The sequence below is a fragment of the Colobus angolensis genome, unplaced genomic scaffold (genome assembly GCF_000951035.1).
Source record: "Colobus angolensis palliatus isolate OR3802 unplaced genomic scaffold, Cang.pa_1.0 Scaffold219, whole genome shotgun sequence".
Classification (NCBI taxonomy): domain Eukaryota; kingdom Metazoa; phylum Chordata; class Mammalia; order Primates; family Cercopithecidae; genus Colobus; species Colobus angolensis.
Genome location: NW_012115366.1, coordinates 2797446 through 2818881, shown reverse-complemented (window position 1 = coordinate 2818881; position 21436 = coordinate 2797446). Strand labels below are relative to the sequence as shown.

General features: G+C 48.9%; 1 protein-coding gene and 1 long non-coding RNA gene across 5 annotated transcripts in view; one reads left to right on the top strand and one right to left on the bottom strand.

Annotated features, from left to right (window-relative positions):
- LOC105512772 overlaps positions 1-21436 on the top strand; it is a 62659-nt gene that overhangs the window by 31194 nt on the left and 10029 nt on the right. The gene's annotated exons all lie outside the window — the stretch shown is intronic.
- Positions 1926-17895, bottom strand: PDYN (prodynorphin). 4 transcript variants are annotated; one of them, XM_011943366.1, is made up of 4 exons: positions 16818-16879; positions 15681-15740; positions 6118-6265; positions 1926-4102 (listed from the first exon to the last, which is right to left on the bottom strand). In XM_011943366.1, the coding sequence occupies exons 3-4, from the start codon at positions 6244-6246 to the stop codon at positions 3467-3469; spliced, it is 765 nt and encodes a 254-aa protein (XP_011798756.1). In that variant the 5' UTR covers positions 6247-6265; positions 15681-15740; positions 16818-16879; the 3' UTR covers positions 1926-3466. The 4 variants fall into 4 exon arrangements, with proteins under 4 accessions (XP_011798756.1, XP_011798757.1, XP_011798755.1 ...); XM_011943367.1 differs by lacking the exons at positions 15681-15740; positions 16818-16879 and adding an exon at positions 17050-17895; XM_011943365.1 differs by lacking the exon at positions 16818-16879 and having other exon boundaries at positions 15681-15904.

Below are 21436 nucleotides of genomic sequence, written 5' to 3'. Positions count from 1 at the left end.
CAAAATTGGTGTATTAATAATAAACTTTAATCTGCTTGAACACTTTTGTTGACTTGGATTCCACAACATATTCCAACTCCATACCCTAGGAGGTCTAGCATTCGTTTGCTCTCCTACTGGGATCCATGCTCCATTTTCCTCTTGAGAACAACCCACTTCCTTCCCCACTATTTTGAGTGGGGTCGAATCCATCCCTGGCTCCAGTGGTGTCCATGTGATTCAGTTCTGACCAAACAGAGCATCATATCCATCTGTCCACAGTGATTGGCATGAGCTCAGGATGGGACATATGACCCAATTAAAGCCAATGAGATGTCATGAAACTTTGATTGAGATTGCAGTGAAAACAGCATGCAGGTATAACCCAGAGCTTCTGCCAGTCATCTTAAAAGCACACAGAACCTTAGAATGAACCCAACACAGAGGAGAAGAGAGCCTAGGGATGTAGAGATCGTGATGTCCTTATTGAGTCCCTTGATCAAACTCTATCTGAAGCTAAATATCCCTGGATTTTTAAATTTACGTGATCCAACAAATTACTTGGGTTTTGTTGTTGTAGTTTCTTTGTTTAACCCATTTGAGAGAGTTAGGAGTCATTTGTTTTCAAGTGGCAGACAGTTCTTCCCTGGAGAATCTCCCAGGCTAGTGACAACAGGATCGGGACTCAGTGGGTAAAAATAACAGAAACCTGAACTTCAACCTAACATGAAGATGGAACTTTCCAACACTGAATCATTGAGGAATAGGAATATGTTGTGGAATCCAAGTCAACAAAAGTCTTCAAGCAGATTAAAGTTTCCTATCAATGTGTCAATTTTGGCACAGGGTAGGTGGATGGATAAGATGAACCCAAGCCTTGGGTTCCTTCCATCTTGATGAGCCTATGAATATGAAGAATGACACAGTCCTCAGAGAAGGATTTCCTAAATACCCTAGGGAGGTTTCTCCTCTACCCTTGTTATCCTTTACCTCCACATCCCAACTATTTCCCAACAATTACCATTATTTGAAATGTTTGACTTATATTTTTGTCTCTGTGTTTGTCTCCCCTATTGGACTGTTAGTTCCATAACGGAAGAGATCTTGTCCATTTCATTTTTCTGTACTTCCACCACATAGCAAAAGGCCTGCCAAGCACAGTAGACCTTTAATTAAGAGTTTGTTGAATGAACGAGAGAATGAATGAGAGCTTCCTCACTCTGCATTTTCTATGAAGTCACTCAGAAAGCCAATGTCCAAATGGAACCCATGAGGTCTGTAGCCATTAAATCCCACATTCATCCTATTTAAAGACATCTCATTGACAACATTTAATGCAAAATGTCATTTTAGTAAAGGACATTATGCCACCCAAGGGCTAGAGCATCCTCCATCCTTAATTCACTCATCCTTGTCTAGGAACACGTGTCTATCTCCTGTCCTGGTCATCCAGCATGGAAAACAGCCCATGGGAATTATGTGGGATGCAGACTCCCTCTGCAGCACCTCTCCCCATTGTGGTGCTCAAGGCTCAAGCTTTGTCACCGTCCCTTAAGACAATGTAGGAAAGAAAACTCACTTACTGAGCACCTACTCTGTACCAGGATCTTTGCATATATGAGCTCATCTAATCCTCACAGCGACTCTACAAAATTGGCACTATTAGTCTTTATTTTATGGAGGCAGGAACTAAGGCTGAGAGAAACCAAATGGCTTACTCAAGGTCGCACAGATCCAATGTTCCAATTTAAAGCTGTGACACTCCACAGTTTTTGCTCTTTCTGTTATCTCACACTTGGTTTTCCAACCTGGGTGTGTGTGTGTGTGTGTGTGTGTGTGTGTGTAACTCTTCTTTATTTCCAGCACTCTTCTCTGCAATTTTTTTTCTCTCTGAGGACTGAGGCTCACACACATGTGCACGTGCACATACACACACACCCACCAAGTCATCAACATCTTTCTTTTATTTATTGTACTGGAGGAGCAGGAAATTACACAGGCCTATTAAAGGCTAAGCAAATTCCAAGTAAATTGCATAAATGGGATTTTTTTAAAGCACACAAAATAACTCTAAAACAATCTATCCATTTCAGAACATCATCAGATACCTGGGGACTGCACATGAAGAGATGTGTTCAGCAGCATCTTATACAAATTATCCAAACTCAAGCCTATTTTCTCTCCTATCCAGCCCCACCTCCTGGACCCACAAACCAAAAAAGAGTGCCTGGGAATGAGAGAGCAAAGGAGAGAGAGAGACAGAGAGAGAGGGCTTTGATTGAAACCAAGACATCGGGAGGTCTCTGTCTGTGAATCAGGGTTATTTGAATCAAGGGAACTCATTTGGCCTCAAGCACTTAATCATTTTATTCCTCTTTCTGGTTTTATTTTGAGACATTAAGAGGAAAGAAGCATCATGGGGACTGAAGAGAGCCTTTTTCTCTTTCTAGCTGCTGCTTCTGGAGTCCCTTACCCAATGCCCAGTGCATATGTTGGGCCAGATGGCTTGGACTCTTGGCAGCCAATTCAGCTGCTCAAGAACATGGTCGTGCTTAACTTCATCAACTTGACTCTGCTTCAGTTCACCATGGAGTAGAAGCATGATACCGATCAGTTTAATTAGTTTAATGAGGGCTGAGGGAACTGGTCCACATTTTGAGTTTGTTGCACAGAACAAATTGGTTTGCCTTGCTCCCTCCTTGATCATTTAAGCATTCAAGAGGCTGCTCTCAATCATTTCCTAAAGGGGTTTTCACTCCCTTCTATAAGGAGTACCAACATGACTGGGAGTTCAGGAAGTCAGCTCTTCAAGAGGTGCTTTTCTGAAAAATGAAGACTCAGAGTACACTGACTAAACATTAAACCCACTAGAAGAGTGGACCCTCTGCTGTAAGGGTTCCTGATCCAATATAAGGCAGTGTTTAAGCTTTGTACCTAAAGCATCGTCTCCGAAGTGGGGTGCACAGGAGATCTTTTGAGATTTGGGAATATAATGTCAGGATTTCTGTGTATGATTATTTATCTTATGTTAAAGCTCTACTCTTTGTTTATGATGCATATACTATCTGCATGAGGGAGCATGCTCATATTTCTTCTGAGAGGGGCATGTGATTGGTTAAGTTTGGAGATCCTAGACCTACAGGTACAAAGAACACGTCGCTGTGGTTCCCTGGAATTGAGGAGTCACGTGAACAGGTTGGAAGGACTGAGATCACAAGCTGCTGCTGCTGCTGGTAGTTTTAGAGTTTAGTCATCTGAGCCAAGCACTAAGCCTGTTGTGGGGAAGGGACATCCACCCTTCCCCATCACAGACCCCAGAGAAATCCCGTACTCCCAGGCAGAAGAGAGATAGGCTGGGCTTGGATATTTTGTACACAGTGCTGAGCTGAGCATGGGGAAGGGGCACATACAGGAGGATGAATGAGTGCACTCCAACCTGAAAAGGTGTCAGGGGATGCTCCTGACTCTACTCCATGATGAGAGGTGCTTATGCATCAAAAAGCTCTCCAGAGTAAGCATTCGGATCTTCCTGAGACCGTGTCACCACCTTGAACTGGCGCCGGAGAAAACCGCCATAGCGCTTCTGGTTGTCCCACTTGAGCTTGGGACGAATGCGCCGCAAGAAGCCCCCATAGCGTTTGTACAGGTCCTCGTGGCCCATGCTATCACCATCCCCCTCCCCAGCCACCTCTGAGCTCCTCTTGGGGTATTTGCGCAAAAAGCCCCCATAGCGTTTGACCTGCTCCTTGGGGTCCTCCTCAGCGAAATTGAGTGTGCCAGTCTCCATGGCGCCATTGTTCAGCTGGGCATCCCTCATCAGCTCAGACTCTGCTCCCTCCCCAAACCCGCCAGAGAGACCCCTGAGCTTCTCCTCCAGGGTCTTGCTCAGAGTGTTCTCCTTTGTTGAGATACCTGGGAGAAACTTGCTTTTCTCCAGCTCCTTCAGGAAGGACCCAGAGAGCTTGGCCAGCTCACTGTAGGGCCCTTCCCCAACCGACTTGCTCCCCAAGTCCCCCTTGTCATTAAGCCCAAGGGCGGAGGGGATGAAAAAAGACAGAAAGCTCTGGCATCTCTCCCATTCATCAGAGGGCAGCAGGGCAGCCTGGCATTGCAGGGAGCAAATCTGCAAAAGACCCAAAAAGACCACAGTGGCAAATGATCAAAACACACGCACTGCTCTGCCCCAGGCTCCCCTGTCCAGTGTCTGACAAAATAAAAATGAGCACCACTGCTAAGCCCTGGGCTACCCATGTTCATACTCCTAGTGGTGCATAAAGGTAGGGGACTTTGTGCCTGTGAGAAAGAGAAGACAGACTTGGAGAGGTGAAATGACTTTAGACCCAGGACACATGGCTGAGGGTGGCAATGGCCAGAATTGGAAGTAAGATCTTCCCGGAGTGTTCCGGGTGCTCACCCTTCCCCTTCCACGTCTGACTCCTGGACAGGAAACCCCACCTCCATTAAAAATACAAATTCTCTCCCAGGCTTCTGCAGGTGTGAAGCACGCTGCTAACTCTTGGTAAAGTAGGACAGAGAAGTGCAGAATGGCAGAGAACACACAGGAGAGGACACAAGAAGGTTCATCAGGCTTGGGGTGGGGGGCAATGGCATCACGTCATAGGGCCATTGGGAGCATTCAATCATAATGACGATGACAACAGCAAAGAATACTGAAACTTGAACCCAGGCCGTCCAATGCCATGAGTCTTCATGCTTAAACACGGTGCTCTTTGAGATTGGGCATGGCCCATTGTGTGCATCTCTCAGTGACTAGAATTATGTATTAAATAACTTATTTTGCCAGGTGCAGTGGCTCACACCTGTAATCCCAGCACTTTGGGAGACCAAGGCGGGCAGATCACTTGAGACCAGGAGTTTGAGACCAGCCTGGTGGACATGGCAAAACCTCATCTCTACTAAACATACAAAAATTAGCTGGGTGTGGTGGTGTGCACCTGTAGTCTCAGCTACTCGGGAAGCTGATGTACGAGAATCACTTGAACCTAGGAGGCGGAGCTTGCAGTGAGCTGTGATAGTGCCACTGCACTCCAGCCTGGGCAACAGAGCAAGACTCTGTCTCAAACAAACAAACAAACAAACAAACAAACAAACATAAATAAATAAATAAATAAATAAATAAATAACTTCTGGCTAGGTATGATAGCGCACGCCTGTAATCCCAGCACTTTGGGAGGCTGAGGTGGGAAATCACTTGAGGTCAAGAGTCTAAGACCAGCCTGACCAACATGGTGAACCCCTGTCTCTACTAAAAATACAACAATTAGCCAGGTGTGGTAGTGGGTGCCCATAGTCCCAGCTACTCAGGAGGCTGAGGCAGGAGAATCATTTGAATTCGGGAGGCAGAGATTTCAGTGAGCCGACATCGTGCCACTGCACTCAAGTCTGAGCTACTGAGTGAGACCCTGTCTCGGAAAAAGTAAATAAATAAATAACTTCTTTCACTATCTCATGGAATCACCTCAATTTTGCAGATGAAGAAACCTAGGCTTAGAGAGGGGGTTCCAAGGTCATGGAGCTAGAAAGGGGCAGAATCAAAGTCTGTGTTCTGTCCCCATGTCCTCGGTACCTCTACTCCAGCCTTTCTGCTGTCATGGGAGAGACACGTCGGGGAGCTTAACTCAAAGCAAAGCCAACAAGGTGGGGCCAAGAGGGGCTAAGGCCCAGGAGAGGGGTCAAAGCTTTGATTCTGTCAGCCAGATCTTTGCATTTAGGGGTGGTGGAGACAGCTCCTCTCATGGAACTGTCTAGATTTGGAGGTGCTCATCAGCCCGGGAATAGAAGCCCTAAAAAGTCAATCTCGAGCTGCTGACCGCCAAAGTCAGCACCACCTCAGCAATGACACTCCCTGTTGCCAGGCCTCACTCTCCCTGGACACCTGAGTCTCTTGTCCCGGCCTGAGTGAACCCATGGTGGTGAGGTCTGGAGTGGGGATAGGAGATGGAAAACAGCAGCCTCTGGTGTCCAGGCCACCTACAGGGCAGGACGCCCGCCACCCTGCACTGGTGGGATGGATCTACAGGACAGCACACAGCTGCCAAGGCCTGCAACATCCCCTCTCTGGGCTCCCTCACCCAGGCCCTAGGACCTGGGCATGGAAGAACCTTGCCTGAAACCTACCAGGGGGTTGATGGGTTTGGGCCCATCCTGGGTCTTTACCGCACACAAGGAGCACCGCGACAGGCAGTCTGCTGTGGCAGAGGGGAACACGAGGACGCAGGCAGCCAGCACCAGCCCCTGCCAGGTCATCCTGTCTCAGCAATTCCTGCTGGGGAGGAAGAAAGAGAAGATAATGAAATCTGTGATCACCCCTCTGCGGGTTGTGTTCTGAGCCCACAAATTCATCTCTTTAACTCCTGCCCACAGCACTGCAAAGCATTCTGATTCCCATTCTACCGTCAAGAAAACAGGCCCAGGGAAGTAAAGTGGAGGCCCAAAGCCAAGGGTCAAGGAAGGGAATAAGCGCCTACTGTATACCCAGAGCTTTCCCGTACATTAACTTCCAATCTGCACAATACTTCTTCAATGTGGGCTGTGTGCCAGTTTCATTCAACAGATGGGGAAGTTGAAGCTCAGAGCAGGGAAGTGGTTGCACACAGCTAGGAAGTGGACAAGCCACGACTTGCTCTGGGTCTTTCAGACTTCAAAACCCACTTTGGCCACCTGCCAAGCCAGAAGATACTTAGTTAAATGCTTTTCTGAGTTCTCCGAGGTCTTTGTCCCTGTGTCCCAGGCTGTCCCACATCAGTCCTTTCAGCTTTGTGAGGGCTCCAGAATTTTTCTCTCCCACTCTGGTACTGTCACTGATCTCAGCCACGGCTCCACCTTTACTCCCTCTCCCTGCTGGCCTCCTCGCCTGCCTCCAGTTCCTTCTTTGATTCCTCCTTCTCATTCTGAAATGCTCTTCCTGGCAATATCAATTCTGTGAACAGACCCATTGGGTGGGGTCAGGCCTGGCCCTTCTGCCTAAATGTCAGGGTACCCTCAGTCCCATTCCTGCAGTCCCACTCTTCAGCTCTGGGCTTCAACCACATCAGCTTCTTGCAATCCCTTTAATGAATGCATCAGGCTCTGACCCACCCCCAGGCCTTTGCACATGCTGTTCCCTCTGCCTGGAGAACCCTTCATCTCCTCTTCTGTTACCTGTCATTTAGGTCCTGGATTAGATATTGCTTCCTCCAGGCAGCTCTCCCTGATTGCCTAGGCTAGATGAGATGCTCCTCCTTTCTATTCCCCCAGCAGTGTGTGCCTCTTCCATGAAAATAGTCTATGCAAGTCTTCAGGCTCTGGTTCCATGTCTTGTCTTTTTCTCTGAAGTGGTCACTCTGTTCCTCAAATATGCCAAGCTTGCTCCTACCTCAGGGCCTTTGCACTTTCTGTTCTTCTGCTGCAGTATTTTGACCTCAGACTTCTACATCACTAGCTCCTTCTTTGTCATTAAATTAGTTGTCATACTGGCAGAGAGGCATTTACTGATCACTATGTGTCTAATGAGGCTTCTTTGGCCTCTCTCTTCCATCACCCTTTGTTTGCATCAGAACACTCCCACCTCACAGTCTCCTATGTATTTGATGTTTGGTTGTTGTTGGTGGTGTGTACGTCGTGGTTATCACCTCCCCAATAGAATGTTAGCTTCTTGAGGGCACAGACCCTGTCTTATTCTCTGCTGTATACTAGCTCCTAAAACCCTGGTCAGCACATCACAGGTCCTCAATAAATTCCTGGCAGATGAATTAATGCTTCATAAATACTCTGTTAAAAGTTGTCTGTTTTGCTAGGAATGGTGGCTCACACCTGTAAATCCAGCACTCTGAGAGGCTGAGACAGGCAGATCACTTGAGGTCAGGAGTTCCAGACCAGCCTGGCCAACATAGTGAAATCCCATCTCCTTTAAAAATACAAAAATTAGCTGGGAAGAGTGACACGCACCTGTAGCCCCATCTACTCAGGAGACTGAGGCAGAAGAATCACTTGAACTCAGGAGGTAGAGGTTGCAGTGAGCAGAGATCGTGCCACTGCACCCCAGACTGGGCAACACAGTGAGACTCCATCTCAAAAGAAAAAAAAAAAGGTTGTCTGTTTCATAGTCAGCCCTTTATAAATCAGATCTCAAGACTCAGGGCCTTTATATTTGATTTATGAGGGCACAGTACAGTTCTTTCAACTGGAAGTGCCTAGTTCCCCTAAGACACCCACCCCACCCTGGTCAGGGGCTTCACACTTGGCCCAGCATGGTCTTTGTAACCCGACACCAACAATCTACTCTCAGAAATGTCTGTCCTCTTTTCCTCCAACTTCCCCATCCCTGCAAACTGCCTTGTTTGCTCAGGTGTTCAGGGTGTTTCGAAGCTTCCACTCCCTGGGCCCTAGAACCCCATGCTGTAGCCAAAGCAGGGTCTCCACGTTAAAGCGTGCAGTAGGCTCTCCCACCGGAGCATGCTTAATAGTGATCCCAGTCGCCATTTCTCAAACCCTTACTGCACTGTTTTTCAATTCATCACCTCATTTATTCCTTCAGGAAAGTGGCCACTTCTGGTCTGGTGAATTGCCCATGTCCTACCTCGATAGTGAGGCTGGAGTGCAAGGCCTGTTCTGTTTGACCCCCTACACTCAATGACTACAATTTCTAGAGCAATTTCAATTCATTAACAGCTGCGCCCTCCGTGAGATCCAAGGGACTTTATATACAAAGCCCCCACTTTATAGACAAGAAAACTGGTGCTCAGAGAGGCTTAGTAAATCTCCTGAGGTCACACAGCAATTCAAGGCACAAGCTCAGGTCCATGTGCCTTGCTTGAGGCTGGCAAGGTCTGCTCCCCTGAACCAGGGAGGCTCAGTGGAAAAGTCAGGGAAGCGGACTTGTGTCCATCCTGTGTCTTTCTCTTCCCCTTGAGTTTCTCTCATGCTCTATCAGCTGTGGAGCGGATTACGTTTCCCTACCAGTGAGCCGGACAGAGCAGGCAGCTCATGTTTTCTCTGATATCAGCGATGGCGGGCTGACCTGTTAGAAGATCAGCAGTGAATTAACCTACTGGGGAGGGGGTGCCTACCACACCATCTAACTCCTGGCTGAAGGCTTCCCACACAGCTCAGCTGCTAAGGTAGGGGACTCACTTTAAGATCTCTTTGTCTCAGGCAAAAATAGTGTTGGCATCCTTGTCTTTCATCCACTAACTTTACATTTATTGATAATTCTGGTTGATCTGATGGTAATTAAGTACTCACAATGTTCTGAGCAATTCTCGTGGATTAACTCACACGTATTCACAGAAACTCTACAGCATCGGTGCTATTGTCATGCCCACTTTACAGATGAGGAAACTGAGTTAAGATTCTAGAGCCTGCCAAGATTCTACAGTGAGTAAGTGGCAAAGCTGGGATTCGTACCAGGCTGTCTGGCTCCAGAGGTACCTTCGTAACTGCTGTATACTTCCCGGGCCCCTTCAGTCCCCTCATCTCCAGCCTCCAGCTTCTCCCTCCAGGGTCCATTTCAACCTCCACCTGGTTCTGGAGTAGCCTCCAATCTTTCCCTCATAGACACTTTCCACGCAGCAGCTGGAGGACCCTTCTGAAATGCAGATCTGACTGCACCTCTGCCCTGTGTCCTCTGGCTTCCAGAGGAAGCTTGTCCCCGTCACTAGCACCCCCAGGCTCTCCTAATACCGACAGCTGACATTTGCTAGTGCTCCCTGCGTGCCTGCCCGTGTGCTCAGAACTGTGTGTGTCTTATTGGAAGGGGGTCCTTATGACAACTCCATAAGGCTGGGACTAATATTCTCCCCATTCATGGATGAGAAAATTGAGACACAGAAAGATCACATAGTTTGTCCAAGGTATCCCAGCAAGTATACAGCACCCAGACAGATTGGATGTGAGTTCTGCCTGTCCTGGGCTTGACCAAACCACCTGCAATTTCAAAACAAATGCTCCATGCACCCCGCCCTCCAAGCCTTTGCACACAGGGTTTCCTCCGCCAGGAACATCTCTGTCACCCCACTCATCCACTCCCATCACGCTTTGACCTGGTTAATTCTTATTCATTATTCAAAACTCAGCCTCAGTTGCCTCTTCCAGGAAGTGTGTCTGGATTAGTTCCCTCCTTTGAGATCCCACAGCCTCCTATGCTGGCTCCATCACAAAATGACCACTTACCTGTCTGAGTCCCTTATGGGCGGGTTGGGGGGTCGTTGAGGTGCGAGTGTATTGTGCTTGAGGATGACAAAGAGGCCAAGGTGGATGAAGGGACATAAGGGGAGAGACTGGGGTTGAAAAGCAAAGAGGTGGGCAGAGGACGGATAATGCCAGCTCTCACAGGCCAAGGGAGAGTTTGCATTTGATCTAAATGTGACTGGAAGACTAAGGAAGTTTGAGTGATTGATGAATGAATCAATGAATGAATGAATGGTGTCCCAGTACTTCATATAGGGCTAGAATGAGCAGGAGCTGCACACCAATTAGTTATGAAAATAAACCAGCAATATTTTAAAATTAGGAAATTTTACATTTTAAAAAAATCTCAATTTTCAATTTGTCTTGAAAAAACAAAAGGCCTGGGGACATTGAGCCTGTATTTCAATATGGCAACAGTCACAGAGGAAGAGCCATACTGCCCATCACCACCCACAGAACCACCCAGGGCTTCCCTCACTGCCGAGTACCTGACAGACGTGTGAGTCTGCAGCCCCTGAATTACCCACTCTAACTTGGAGAAACAGCATGGGGTGGCGAGGACACAGCTGGTGAGAAAGGAGAGGTGGGACCACAAATGCTTTCCTGACCCCGAAGCAGGATCAGCAAATGGTCAGTAACGTGGGCTCAGGTCTCAGCCCACCACTTACCACCACTTTAGGAAAATGACTTAGCTTTACTGTGCCTCAGTTTTCTCAGCTACAAAATGGGGCTAATAATAATGCTTCAGCGCATGAGCATAGGAATTAAATAAATGATCACATGTGAAGCACCTGGCATGTGCTTGAAGTACCTGGCACATAGTAGGTGCTTTGGAGAGTGGAGTATGAAGGCTCCAGTCTCGTCTTACTGGAGCTGTAGGAGATAGGAAAAGAAGAGGGCAAAAAGGAGAGATCATAAAGAGCTTGGCACACTGCAGAAATGAAAAATGCTGCTGCATGACTCACTGCCGCGGACGGAGGGCCTGCTCGGTGTTAGTCTGGGCTGAGTGCCCTTCATCCATGATCCTGTCAGCCCAGCAACAGTCACCAATTCTTAGGAGCCTACTGGGAGCCAGGTTGTGCATTACTGCTTTGTACATATTAGCGCCAATCCTCACAGCAACCCCAGAGGTGCGTGGTTTTTTAATACCCATTTTACAGAGGAGCAGACTGAGGCTGAGAAAGGGGAACTTGCTCATCCAAGTTCACCTGGATTCATGAATGGGGGAGTTGGGCTCCTGTCCAGATCCCTCTGGGTTAAAAGGCGGCTCTAGTAGAGACACATTCGCCCTCACAATTTCATAGGTGATCCTATTTCCTTCCTTTTATAGGATAAACAACATCAGATGGGCCCCGGGGGAAGCATTTCGACCTTTCTGATGGGGATTTGCCAAGGAATGGAGCTGGGCAGTCATACATAAGAGAGAGCCCTGCCTGCCTATCATGTCTGCTTAGGGATGGGCCAAGGAGGAAAGGAACTTTGTCGATCATCGGGATGAGAAGTGGGAAGCAAGCCCCCACGGTAAGTGGGAGGTGTGATGTCAGCGTCTGACCCTGATGGAGGGCCTGCATGGTCTTCTTTCACAGACTTGGCCGAGGACCCGGAGGCCGCACAAAGCAGTCCTTTGCACTTGGCAGTTTGTAAAGCTTTATCTCAGCCGCTACCTCAGGTGCTTTGTAACAGCCCAGTAGGGGAAAGAGGGGCTGCTGGGGCAGTGGAGTGATTCTCCCCTAACAGGAGGGGTTGTTTCAGACTCACCAGCCTCCCTAATTGCATCAGCCGATTCCTTCCGTAAATCTCTCTCTGTGGATAGGCACACCTTGTTGGTTCTGCCTCCCTGGAGAACCTTGGCTAATGCAACACCCATGCCCCTTTGTTTGCATCTATGTCTGTGGTTGTTTTCATGCTGCAAAAGCCGTGTTAATTGTTGAAACAGGGACTGTAGGGCCCAGAAAGCCCAAAATATTTACTCTTTGGTCCTTTACAGACAAGGTTTGCTGACCGTACTTTCACTGGTTTTATAAACATTTTATGATTCTAATAGTTTTAAGCTAACTTTCTTGAGTCCTCAGGCATGTGAACATATTCTCAAATAATAAAACATTTTTTATGTCTTGCTAGTGGATGGATCTCTTACCAGGAGGTCAGGTGGGTTTCCCGATGGAAAAGGCAGGAAGCAACTGGCCCCGTTCTTCAGCCCTGAGCCCTTTCTAGTTGCCTGGGCTGCTCTCCTGGCAAATACTGAGAGGACCTGGGGAGGCTTGCCTTGGGATTTTCCTTTCCCTTGAGAGGGAAAGGCATGGGCTCTGTGGTCATTTGGTACCACCTCCTCCACAAGCCTCACAAGCCTCAGTCTTCTCATCTGTGAATGGGGTGTATCATCTTCCTGCACTGAGACAGCACCGCTTAAAGGGCCAGCACAAAGCAGACCCTCTCTTCACCCAGGGCCCAGAGTTCCTCGAAAGGGAACGATCTTTTTGACCTCTTGGCTCCTCAATGATATTTCTATATTGTAGTCAGCTGAGGGCTCAGAGGAGCCGCAAGCATTTTTATTTAAAAAGCCAGCACGGAATAATAATGGCTTGATTTAACATCGCAATTATCTCTGTGAGCACTTTAGTGCATATGATTATCCGTATTTGATGAAAGAGGAAATGGGAAAAGGTAGAAATGAAGTCACTTGTTTAAGGTCACATCATGAGTCAGGAGGGAAATGGAAACAGAACTCCAGCCTCCCACACCCGAACCATGACTCCCACTAAAGAGATGGCATTGTTTCAATGACCCAGCAATGACAACCATCCTAACAGCCAGCAAGGACTGAGACGCTGCTCTGCACCAAGCACCGTGCACTCCAGCTGCCTCCTGTGGACGCTTCGGGGCAGGGGCTCACATTACAGGCTTGGGATCCGGATGGGAAGGTGAGGACCAAGTGATAAAGTACCTCTCGGCGGCCACAGAGCATGGCAGAACTGGGACTCTGAGTCCATCGCATTCCCCATTTAGGGTGTAACTCTGAGAAGGGACAAGCTCTTTGCTATCCACTTTATCTCAATTATTTCTCTCTTCTCTTGAAGAGAATCCAATGGGTTGGGAACTATGAGTTCCATTTCCAGATGGGGAAAACAGAGGCTCAGAGAGTCTAAAAGACTGGGCCAAGACCAAGAAGCAAGGAAACAGCAGAATAAGATTTCAAAGTCAGTCTGCTGACTCCATGCCACAAACCATCCTGAGGCCTAAATATGTATCAAGTGTCTTTCGGATAACCTCCCAAACTCTCACACTCCTGATGTTGAAACCATTTCAGGAATTTTTACCCCACACTCAAAAGTCTAAAGTTCACCCTTGTGGGTCTCCAGGAGGTTGGCAAAGGGAGCCCCTGAACTTGAAACAGTGGTGCCGCTTGTTAGGTGTTAGCATCATAACAAAAGACGAATGATCAATGAGAAGGAGGCCTGGGTTCTGAACAGAAAGTAAACCCACCCTTTAGCCTGGCAAAGATCCAAGCACAGAATTGGATGAGGGTCCCATTTGGTGGTCAGCTGCATTTGCTGTGCAGAGACTAGAGGGAAAGACGGCCTTGCAGGCGATGGTCCTGGTGGGATCACTCACTGCATATTTAAAAGAATGTTTTTCAAGAGCAAGGCTGCATGGAACCGCCACCCTTTTTGTTTTCTGGTGCAATTAAGGGATGGGGAGAAAGGCAAAAAGAGAATGAGCCAGAGAGATATGGAGATGAAGAGACACAGAGAGAGAGAGACATAAAAAGAGTTAGAGACAGAGACACAGAGAAAAAGACATGGGCCCAAAAGAATGGCAGAGGTGAGACCTGCACACACAGAAAAAGACACCAAGGCACCAGGAAAAAGCAGAGAGAGGGGGAGGACCATGTGGGAAGAAAAAAACAAGATGAGACATATAGATGGGGAGAGGACAAACAGGAATAGAAGGGGAGGGGATGAGGAGGAGGGGAAGAAGAGGGAAAAGAGAGAAGGGAAGTGAACAAAATAAGAGAGAGAAGTGGGGAGGGAAAGAAGATTTTGATTCAGGATGCTGACCTATTGTGTGAATCACAAACACCAGTTCTCTCCCTCCTGCTGCTCTCTGAGTCTGCCCTTTGTTCCTAGGGACCAGTGGGCAAGAGACCCTGCCACATAATAACTGCTCAGTAAACCGTTGTCAAGTTAAATCAAATTGTCCAGGAATAGGACAGGGACCAAATGGCAGTTCAAGCCAATGCATCAACAGATTGCCTCGGTGCATATGTCTGCAGCTTGTGGCCAACCGCTCTGGCCAGTGGGATGACCTGGATGGACTCCGGGAGGAGCCCCCTGAGCTAAGCCATGTGCCTCATGGACCTGGGCCATTGTCCTCCTGCCAGAAGCATCAGTTTGGATCCAGCCTGGGAGGGACTGATGAGGCTGTGCTTCAAAGCACTAACAGACCTCACTCCTTATCGAGCGTCTGATCCTGGGCTTACCTGGGTGTCTCCAGCCGATGTTTACTGCCTACCACAGTGGCCAGCTCTGTCTCAGTGAAACAGGTTTATCACTTTGTCAGACCCAGCAAGATTAGCCAACAATCATGGGCTGAGATGAGTGAATACGGTGAGAGAAATCAGCTGTGTAACCACACTTTCTCAGGCATGCATTGAAATCGAACCAGTAACTATTGATCTCCTTACCATGATGGAAGAGACCTAATAAATACAACAATTGTGCAGGAATGACCCAAGGAGGTGGGTAGTGGGAGGGGGAGTGAGGGAGTATCGATCAAAAAGAGACTTCATGATCCTGATGCAGCAGATGGAATAAAAAGTCTTCTGTTGGGATGGAGAGGGGAAAGGAGCACCAGCCCCGCAGATGACAATTTTAGACGTTAGATCATATTTCCTGGACGTAGCACACAGCATGATGGAGTGGGATATCAGCGATATGATAATCGATAGAGAGAAAGGTCCAACCTCACCACTTTGCAACAGTGAAAATCTGAGCAGTCATACCAGTATTTATTGAGCACCTACTGGATGCCAGGCATATTGCTGTATCCTGTTGAGGCTTGCAATAACCTTAGGAGGTGAATATTATTATTATTCTCATCATACAGGTAAGGAAAGTGAGACTCAGGGAGGGACTGCTACTGTTCCAAAGTCACACAGTAAGTGAGTGGTAGGATCTGGGATTTCAGCCCAGCACTGTTTCAGGTGTTGTGAGACACACGTGTAGATGACAGGTGGAAAATTCCTGGCTCCCAGGAGTTACTTCAAGAACCCTTAACTCCTTCCACGTGTTTTAAGATCGCAAATGTCTCAAATAGCCCCAGAGCTGATCCCTTTGCCTGCTCCCTTAAAATGTGCTGCCTTCTGCCACAGAGCCTCGGGAACCAGTGTGACATCCCCCTCCCAGCTGCCGACAGAGACATAGGATTTGCCTGCCACCTGTCACAGCTGGGGCAAAGCAGTGGGCTTGAGATCCTGTCAGTGAACGCAAACCACCCCCAGGCAGCTAACTCACCGGCTTGGGCTGCTGCAACAGCTCCCCCCACGCAGATCTCAAAGCCTGGAGATAAATGACCTGCAAAAATAGAACAAAGGCAAGGTGTGGTAGGACTGGGAGGAGAAGAGGAGGGGAAAAGAGAAGGAAGGTGCCACAGCAGGGTGGCAGTGAGGCCTGGGGTGAGAAAGAACAGAAGAGGATCGACCACTCTGCAGTGCTTTGCAATGGATCTCAACTGGGATGCCTGTCAAATTAGAAAGGCAAGCCTTGTATATTTCAGCAACCCTTGGAAGAAAGATGATAATGAAGACTTTCAGTCTGTGGGAGGGGAACTGAAATCAGATCCAATAATCGAAAGAGCTTGTTTCCCCTGGGAAGCCTGGAGACTTAATTAAGTAATGTTTGTAGAGCTTGGAGGGATTCTTGGATCCCCAGAAAAAAGTAAGCAGTTGCAGAATTTACTCTTCAACCTTGGAGTAGTCAGCAGGGTTTTTTTTTTCTTTCTTTCTTTCTTCCTTTTTTTTTTTTTTCCTTTTTTTCCCGAAGCTCATCAGCTTTTTGCTAGAATCAAACTTTGAGACTCGGTACTTTTCTGAATATGGATCTCTGGACCAGTGAGCAGATGGCTTTCCCTTCGAGCTTCCTCTTGGCCTTAGACTCCTCTGGCTGTAATTAATAGGGGAGCAACAAGTCCTTTCCAAGTAAAATTGACAAGAAAACGCCTGCTAAGCCTGGGCCTCCTGGCTTGTTGTCACTCCCTTTTCCCATTCCCTTCCAACGAAACACCCCCAAACTTCATCCTGTATCAAATTCCATCGAAAGAAGCCACTCAAAACAGCACACTGTCAGCAATTAAACACAATCCAAAAAGAATGAAAAGGCCGAAACTGGCCGCACATTGATGTACATGTTATGTGATAAATGCCAGAGCCTTGGATCTCATTAATGTCCCCAAGCCCTTGTTCTCTAAGTCCAGTGAGACTCATTGACCTTTAAAATCACCCTGATTAGTGAAACCTCTCACTTCTCCCACCCAGGGTGTCCCATTCCCCCCAGATCCTGGGAATGGCATGGGAACTGCCGTGTGGGAGACTGCAAGGGGAAGGAGACCCTGGAGCTAAAGCCATAGGGTGGTCCTCTTGGGAGACAGCTTACCACCTGTTTAAGCTAGGACTGTGCAGAAAGGGAGATTCCAAAGAGCAGTCTCTCACTGGTCTGGCTTTTGTGAACTAGCCTCAAAAACGTAACTACCTTTGCTCCTTTGCTAGATAATCAGACCCAAATCTAAAATCCCCAGCCCGAGCTCCCACCATCTCTAGGTCCAGAGGACCAGGAATAAGCAAATAAAACCAAGAGACAGAATTCCAGTGCCCCCTCTGGATATTACCTGTGCTCTGCTTTGTCCCTGGGCAGCTTCTGGCTGAGCAGGTTGGAGGTGGCAGGTGGCCGGTCCGAGGCTCAGGGGCCTCCCTGACTCCGGCTTGGGAGGAGGTGCTAAATAGGCAGCTGTGAACACCACCAAAGCCCCTTCGAATGGCAGTTCTGGTGCCTCTTCCCCTCTTTTATGGACGAGAGCCTCCCCTGTCGCTCAGCCCTTGCTGAGCACAGGCTGCTGGGAGCCAATGGGGAAGTGGCTGAGAGCAGTCAGAGCGCAGACCCCCAGGCCCTTCAACTCGAACTCCCTGGGCCCGACACAATAGGCTTCTCTTCGTGACAGGGATGTGGAGGAGGAAGGCAGCCGTGTTGGGGAGGGGGGCGGATTCTGGGTGTAGTGCTGATTGTCACTTGAAATCCGGCCACTTCAGTATTTGATGCGTTTCTAGGAGAGTGTCATAGGAAAAAGGAGACAGGGAAGGACAGAGACAGAAGAGTTAGAGAAAGAAAGAAAGAGAGAGAGAGAGTCAGAAAAACAGAGAGAATTAGAAATGGAGAAAGAGGCAATGTCGGACCTAGGGAGTGTTACAAAGGAGGGGAGAAAGAGAAAGAAAAACAGAGACAGAGAGTGGCAGAGATAGGGAGATGGGTAGAAACACAAGGAGAGAAGGACAGAGCAAGAGAAAAGGAAACCAACCGGGAAGACAGTCAGACTCAAAACACGCTGATCCACAGACAGACACGGAGACAGACAGAGGCTGAGAGAGTCTTCTGATCATGGAAGACAGTGGGGAGATGACAGCCAAGTCAGCAGGCACGTGCGTGGCCCGGTGTTGTGTGCTGTGGCAACTCTGTGTTGGCTGGTGCACGCGTGTGCTGGAATCTTTTTGTGTGTACATTTGCCTGCAAACAGCATTCAGCTCTGGTACATGCCTGAGCTGGTGCCAGGCACACTAGCCCTGGCAGAAGCACAGCTCTTCCCCGACAGCCAGGAGCTGTAGTTTAGTTTTCTCTGGCGGCAACACAAAATGAATAGCAGGAAAAACCCCTCAAAATATGGGCTGCAATGTGCTTTAGCACACACTCTGGGTGAGAGACGGACCCACCTAGATATACCCTTGGCCTGGACCAGCAGCAGCTTGAAGGTAGCACTCCTCACTGCTACAAAGATCTTCCAGAACATAGGGGTCTCTGAGTTTGGAAGAGAAGATGCTTCTCTTCTCAGTCAATAGCAGACAGTTTGTGGTGGGAGGCACAACTATTTCGGAAGTCTGGCAGGGCCACCCATTTTGTGGGCACCTGGCTGTACCAGGCAGTTAGCTAGAGTCATCAGATTTAATCCTCATGACCTAGTCAGTCGGTTAATATTATCCCCATCTTGCAGATGAGAAAACAGAGGTTTGAGAGTTGAGAAACTTGCCTAAAGACACACAGCAAGTCATCTAGCTAGAATCCAGTCAGGTTGACATGTCCTCCAAGTTTCTGCCCCCTCCCTTGCCTCTCCTCAGGTTTGAAGATGCGCACACTGAGGGGTGGGGCCGGTTTCCTTCTCTGGGACTCAGCCTCTCCATATACAGGCTGTGCTTAATGACATTTAAGATGTGAATTTGACGCAGGTCTGCCACTCACCATCAGGGAGACCTTAGACAAGCTGACAACGTCAACCTCTAATTGCTCATCTGTACAATGGGGACAACAGTATCATGGGGCTCTTGGGCTCTTGAGTTCTTGTGAGGGTGAAAGGAGGATGTGTCAATAGCACTTAAAGCAGCCGGTACGGAGCAAGTGTTCTGCTCCCATCATTCCTGATAAACCACATCACTCCAGCTCTGATGCAGCAGGTTCTCTGGGGCATCCTCCTCTCCCTGCACCTGGCTCATTAAACTCTCACATAAGAAGGAAAGTAGAAGGGGCTATTTGCTGAGCACCTGCTATGCCTCAGACATTTCCATGTTCCATCACATCCTCACAACAAGAAAACCTGTGGTGTAGATCTCACAATGCGTCCTCAGATGGAGAAGGCAGCAGAAGTTCAGAGAGCCCCAGCCACCCAGACAGGGAGGAGGAACAGAGACCCATCCCTCAGGTCACAAAGCTGCAGCCCCACCACACTCCCCTCTGGACCCACAGCCTCCCTTTCCTTCTCCTCCCTTTCTCCTCTTCCCGAGGCAGCACAAGGGGTCTGACTGGCAGGTGCAAGCAACTCCTGGTGCCCTAAGGGGAAGCCCCTGCCCAGTGTGTGATAGCCAGTGCACAGGGTCCACAAGCACTTGACCACATCTCAGGCTGGCTTCTTGCATGGTGGCCAGAGGACATGGGTGGAGTCTATTTGTTGCCACCCCGGGAATCTGGGAGCCCGAGAGTGAGCGTCTTCTTCATCCCCAAGGCCAAAGCCTCACTCCAGCTGCTCTCTATCCTCATTTTTCATTTCCTCCTTCTCCTAATCTCTGTCTCTATAAACTCTTGGCAATAACCTTCGAATACAGGGAGACTCTTAGAGAGGGAGTACAATGGTTCCCGTGGCTGGCTGTCAGCAGGCACTGGAAGAGCAGAGGCGCAGGGGCCTCTCCTGACTGTTATTCACCAGAGGGAAGTCGGGGCGGTGAAAGTAGAGACACTTGTGGATAATCCTCATTAAGCCATTGATGTTTAATATCCTTCACCCCCTGAGTCTACTGTCGCCTCAAGAGCAAATAGTTCCTGCATTTGCTTTTCCTCTCCTTCCACAACCTCCTTTACACACACACACGCATAGGAGAAGGCCAGGAGCAGCCTTCCTCCTTAGTCCTGGAGAACCTTGCCATAAAGCTCACCCTCTCCTGGGCTCAGTGATGCACCAGTCATGGTGCCAGCCCTGTGGGCAGCAGCCTGGGGGGTGGGTACCATGGCTCAGCCAGGCTCACTTGGGCTTAGATCCCGACGCCACTGCTTCCTCACTGTGTGACAACTGATGGATACTTCACCTCTCTGAGTGCCTGAGTCATCTTCTGAAGACAGGAGGATGCTGCTAGCTTTTGTACAGACGTCAGGGCTCATTCCAAAACTCTAGCATGCTCCCTTCCCTGCACATCCTCCGTGCACAACCAGTCTCTACTACAGATCTCGAGGTGGGCAAAAGGCAAAGAATAAAGAAAAGGAAATACTTAAAACAACCAGTCCTCAAATCATTCCATTAGGTAGGATTCAGGAAGCACAGGGTGGAAGATGGAAAAGTTACGAAACAAAGCCAGCATTTCTGAAGGGCTGTCTGCTACCAGGCCCCATTGTAAACACTTGACACGGATCAACACCTGATTCTCCCCACCATTCTGCCATTAGATGCAATTCCTGCCCCCACCTTCCAGAGAAGGAAACAGAGGCTGGGAGAAGTTAAGTCACTCGCACAAAGCCATGTAGCTAGAAAGTGGCAGAGCACAGCCTGATCCCAGGCAATCCGACTCCAGGCTCGTACCTCAGCCATGAGCTGCACTGTGTCTGGGCTTCTGCCCCCTGCTCTGCTTCATGCACGGAGCTCTGTGTGCGTTCTCTATTCCCCTGTCGGCCTGGAAAAGTGGCGGCAGGCAACAGGGATCACTCAGGAGGACTTCAGTGGAATTAAGTTCCGGTCCTCTGGTCAGCATCAAGTCTCCCAAATCACTTTTCATGCTACAGTGTGTCCAGCGTGAATGTCCACACCGGGGCTGGGTGGGCAAGCGCGTGAGAGACTCCCACTGCCCAAGCCATCGTGTTTGTGCCTCACTGCTGCAAAAGGGAGTCAGGAGCTGTGCTCATTCTCTCTCTTTCTCTCTCTCTCTCCCCCGCCCCCCGCCTTATTCTTTTATATTGAAACATCCCAATGTACCATTCTCTGTGCTGAGTCCTTAGGGCTTAACATACCACACACAACTTTGCCCTCTTTGTCCTCACCATCCAGGTTGAGGGGCAGATACAGGAACAGCCACTCACAGCAGTATGGCAAGTAGGGGCTAGGAGGCCTGGAATACTGGGGGAACAGAAGAGCTGAGGAGTTGGGAGAAGGCTTCCTGGAGAAAGTGAGCATGAAACTGAGGACTGAGGCACAAGTGGGAGTTTTCCAGGCAGGGGGCAGGAAAGGGCATCTCAGGCAGAAGGAACAGCTCAGGCAAAGGCCTAGAAGCAAGAAGAGTTGAGTGGGCTGGTGGAGGAGTCACTCTTGACTCCCCTCTTTCTCTTGCCCTGACACCTCCTCAGCACATCTTCACTGCCTCTGGCTCTATTGCCCGGGCCCCTGGTCGCTGTCACTTCTCTCCTAGATGGCTGGCTCCTGCCTCTGCCCTTACCCATCCTAGTATTTGCTCCTCAGCAGCCAGGGAGATTCTTTTTTTTTTTTGAGACAGAGTCTCGCTCTGTCGCCCGGGCTGGAGTGCAATGACCGGATCTCA

What these genes read in the sequence shown, in the direction of transcription:
- PDYN (XM_011943367.1), bottom strand. Translation starts at nt 6,246, where the DNA reads ATGACCTGGCAGGGGCTGGTGCTGGCTGCCTGCGTCCTCGTGTTCCCC. An exon ending in CCAAACCCATCAACCCCCTG is followed by an intron (nt 4,103 to 6,117) that starts GTAGGTTTCAGG and finishes GGTCTTTTGCAG; the next exon opens with ATTTGCTCCCTGCAATGCCA.